Raw genomic sequence first — 2,574 nt, forward strand, 5'->3', positions numbered from 1 at the left:
GAAAGAGTTTGCACAGTAATGGTTTGTGCTGTGGCCACCTCTGGTAATTTTAGTCCTTCAGTTTTAAGTGTAGCAGTGTTCACCTGTGTTCCTCTTCTATTCCTGCCCTTCCACATTTTAAAATAAGCAAGCACTTGAGCAAAACTAAGTAGACCAAAAGGTTTGGGAGTGTTAGAGTTCTCAGTGTTCTGTGTAGCCATGACTCTTGGAAAAGGAAGTGCTTGTGCAGTTCCTCTGCCAACTTCTTATTTTAAATAGACACCAGGCTACACAGATCAGTTCTGCTGTGCTGTAGGAGACATTGTCTTGATCCATCAATGACAGTTGCCTCAGGGATATGTTGTTTCCATTGTGGTGGGGCTAAAGGCAGTGTGTGTCATTGTTCTTCCCCCACCTCCCTGCCCTTGTGTCACTAAATTGCACAGCAGGTTCATGTTGTAGAGCTGTCTACTTGGCTTTGCCCTGGAGGATACTCCTGCATGTTTTGTGCCCAGCATTGTGGTTTCTTTAATGTTCTCCTATTTCCTTTCTCTTTTTTTATTTACTGAACTTGCGTGTTTTGTTTGTGTTTGTGTTTTAATTCCCTGCCATGCTAGCTCCCCCTCTCTCCACCGGGGACGGCAGCTCAGTGCTTGAAGGACGGAGGCACAGTGAGAGCAAAACACAGACTGAGTCCATGCAGTCCCAGCTTTCTCTCTGTTTCTCAGCCAGTAAGTCCAGGGGTGCAGTGCTTCACAGCATCTTTTTCCCACCCCTTCCTCCACCCTTCCCATTTCTCCTTACCTAAGATTTTTCCTTTCCTCAGCTTCCTTCCAGAATGTTGATTTTTCATTTCCAGTACTCCAGAATAAAAAGAAATCATCTCCCTTCCTGCAAAATACCCTCCTTTGCACACTGAAATTTTCCAAACATTTCCTCCCCTTTCTGAAAAAAAAAAAACCAGAACCTCATCCTAGCTAATTTCATTCCCTTGCTTTCATCTGGGTGAGATGTGGAGTTCTCTGCAGAGACACTGTCTTTTGGGATTTCCTTGGGCAAGTCACTGCATCTCTTAGTTCTCCTTGTGGTAAATGGGGTCAGTGGTGCAGGTCTGCTTGTGGAAGGGATGCACAAGACCGAATTCAGTCTCACTTGTCAGAATTTCTGAAGACCCCAGACATGGAGGGTGCTCAGAAGTACCAAAGGAACAAAACCCAGTTTTTTCAGACTACTTTAAGGTGCTTTGAAAGGGAGGGTGTGGCTCCTGAAAGACCCCATAGCGTTTTTGAATCCATTGTGAGGTGCTTTGAGTGAAAATCCTGGGATAATGTTGGCTCTGAAGAGCATTTTTCTGTCGTGAGCTTTACCTTGTGTGTCTGTCTTGCTAGCTCAGTTAGCTGGTACCATGGTTAGTCTATGAGTTAAGTTCTGCCTTGTATCTCCTGAACTGGCTACCTCTGTAGAGGAGCCTGTGGCTGAAAAACTCTGAAAATGCATGTGAAAAAAGCTAGTAGGTTGGAGAAAATCTAGGTGGAATTCACAGCCTTTCCTCTACACAGACATACTGTACTAGCTGTCTGACTATTTAACGCTATAGTAGAAGGATCCTTAGTATGAGCTGGGAACATCTGGAGTATTTGATTCTGTTCAGGTCAGTCTAGGAAGGAAGGAACAGGCATGCCCTCTTCTGTCTCTTCCTGTCATATTTTCCTGGTTTCCTACATGCAGCACAGTATCTCATGATGCAGCAGTTGGAGCGTCTTTGTTATTTATTTTTGAAGTAGCTCTAAGGATGTCAGACTGCTGGTTTGTAAGGTGCAATGGGAAAGGTGTTTTGCCTAGACAGAATGGAAGGGAAATGATCTCTTCTGAAGTCCTTTTTGCTGTGAGATGTCCATCACTGCTGGCTTATTAATTCCTTCCTCTTGGTCATAGCAAAGGCCTGCTTGGTACACTGAGGAGTGCCGAATCACTTCTCTGCCAAGTGGGTCAGTGTTCTCCCACTTTGCTTCCCTCTAAGTTGAGATTTGCAGTGATTTGGATGTCCCTACTTTCTTTAATCCCATCTTGTACTTGCCCTTGTGCTGCTCTGTCACTACTCCAACCATTGTTTTAGGTTGCTCTCAAACTTCCTCCAGAATTAGGGGCTTTTTGCACCAGAGCCCAGGTGGCCCCTGCCAAGCAGTGTCTGGCCCAAGTGATGTGACAGAAGCAGGAGAGCAGGTAGAAGTTACTGGGATGTGGATGTGTCTGTGTGCCGACCGGGGCTGGGGCTGTGTGTGTCTGTACTTCTTTGTTGGTTTTTATTTTACTTTTTAATTTTTGTTTGTTTATCATTTTAACGCTTACATTTGTTTTGCAGCTACACAGTCTTGTGAAGAGAAGCTTCATGCCTGGGACAGCCCAGGGCAGACATTGGAGTTAGAGCGTGCTCGGTCGGAGCCTTTGCTAACTCCAGTAGTTCCCTTTGTACTTAACCGAGCACCGTGTAAGTTAGCAGCTGGGTAGCAGTAGTGGAGTAGTGCAACTCATGCTAGTTACCCTAGATATAAAGCTCCCTCTTTTCTCCTCCCCTGCCCCTCACCCCGTCCGTCC

At 45.6% G+C, this 2,574-nt stretch overlaps 1 protein-coding gene across 1 annotated transcript in view; it reads left to right on the forward strand.

Moving 5' to 3' along the window:
- CAMK2G (calcium/calmodulin dependent protein kinase II gamma) overlaps positions 1-2,574 on the forward strand; it is a gene marked incomplete at its 5' end in the record, with an annotated part of 120,548 nt that overhangs the window by 108,569 nt on the left and 9,405 nt on the right. The window contains 2 exons of the mRNA XM_017725849.1: positions 597-710; positions 2,342-2,467. Of these exons, the coding sequence (XP_017581338.1) occupies positions 597-710; positions 2,342-2,467 (240 nt within the window). The remainder of the gene's footprint in view (positions 1-596; positions 711-2,341; positions 2,468-2,574) is intronic.

This window comes from Corvus brachyrhynchos, unplaced genomic scaffold (genome assembly GCF_000691975.1).
Source record: "Corvus brachyrhynchos isolate BGI_N302 unplaced genomic scaffold, ASM69197v1 scaffold61, whole genome shotgun sequence".
NCBI lineage: Eukaryota > Metazoa > Chordata > Aves > Passeriformes > Corvidae > Corvus > Corvus brachyrhynchos.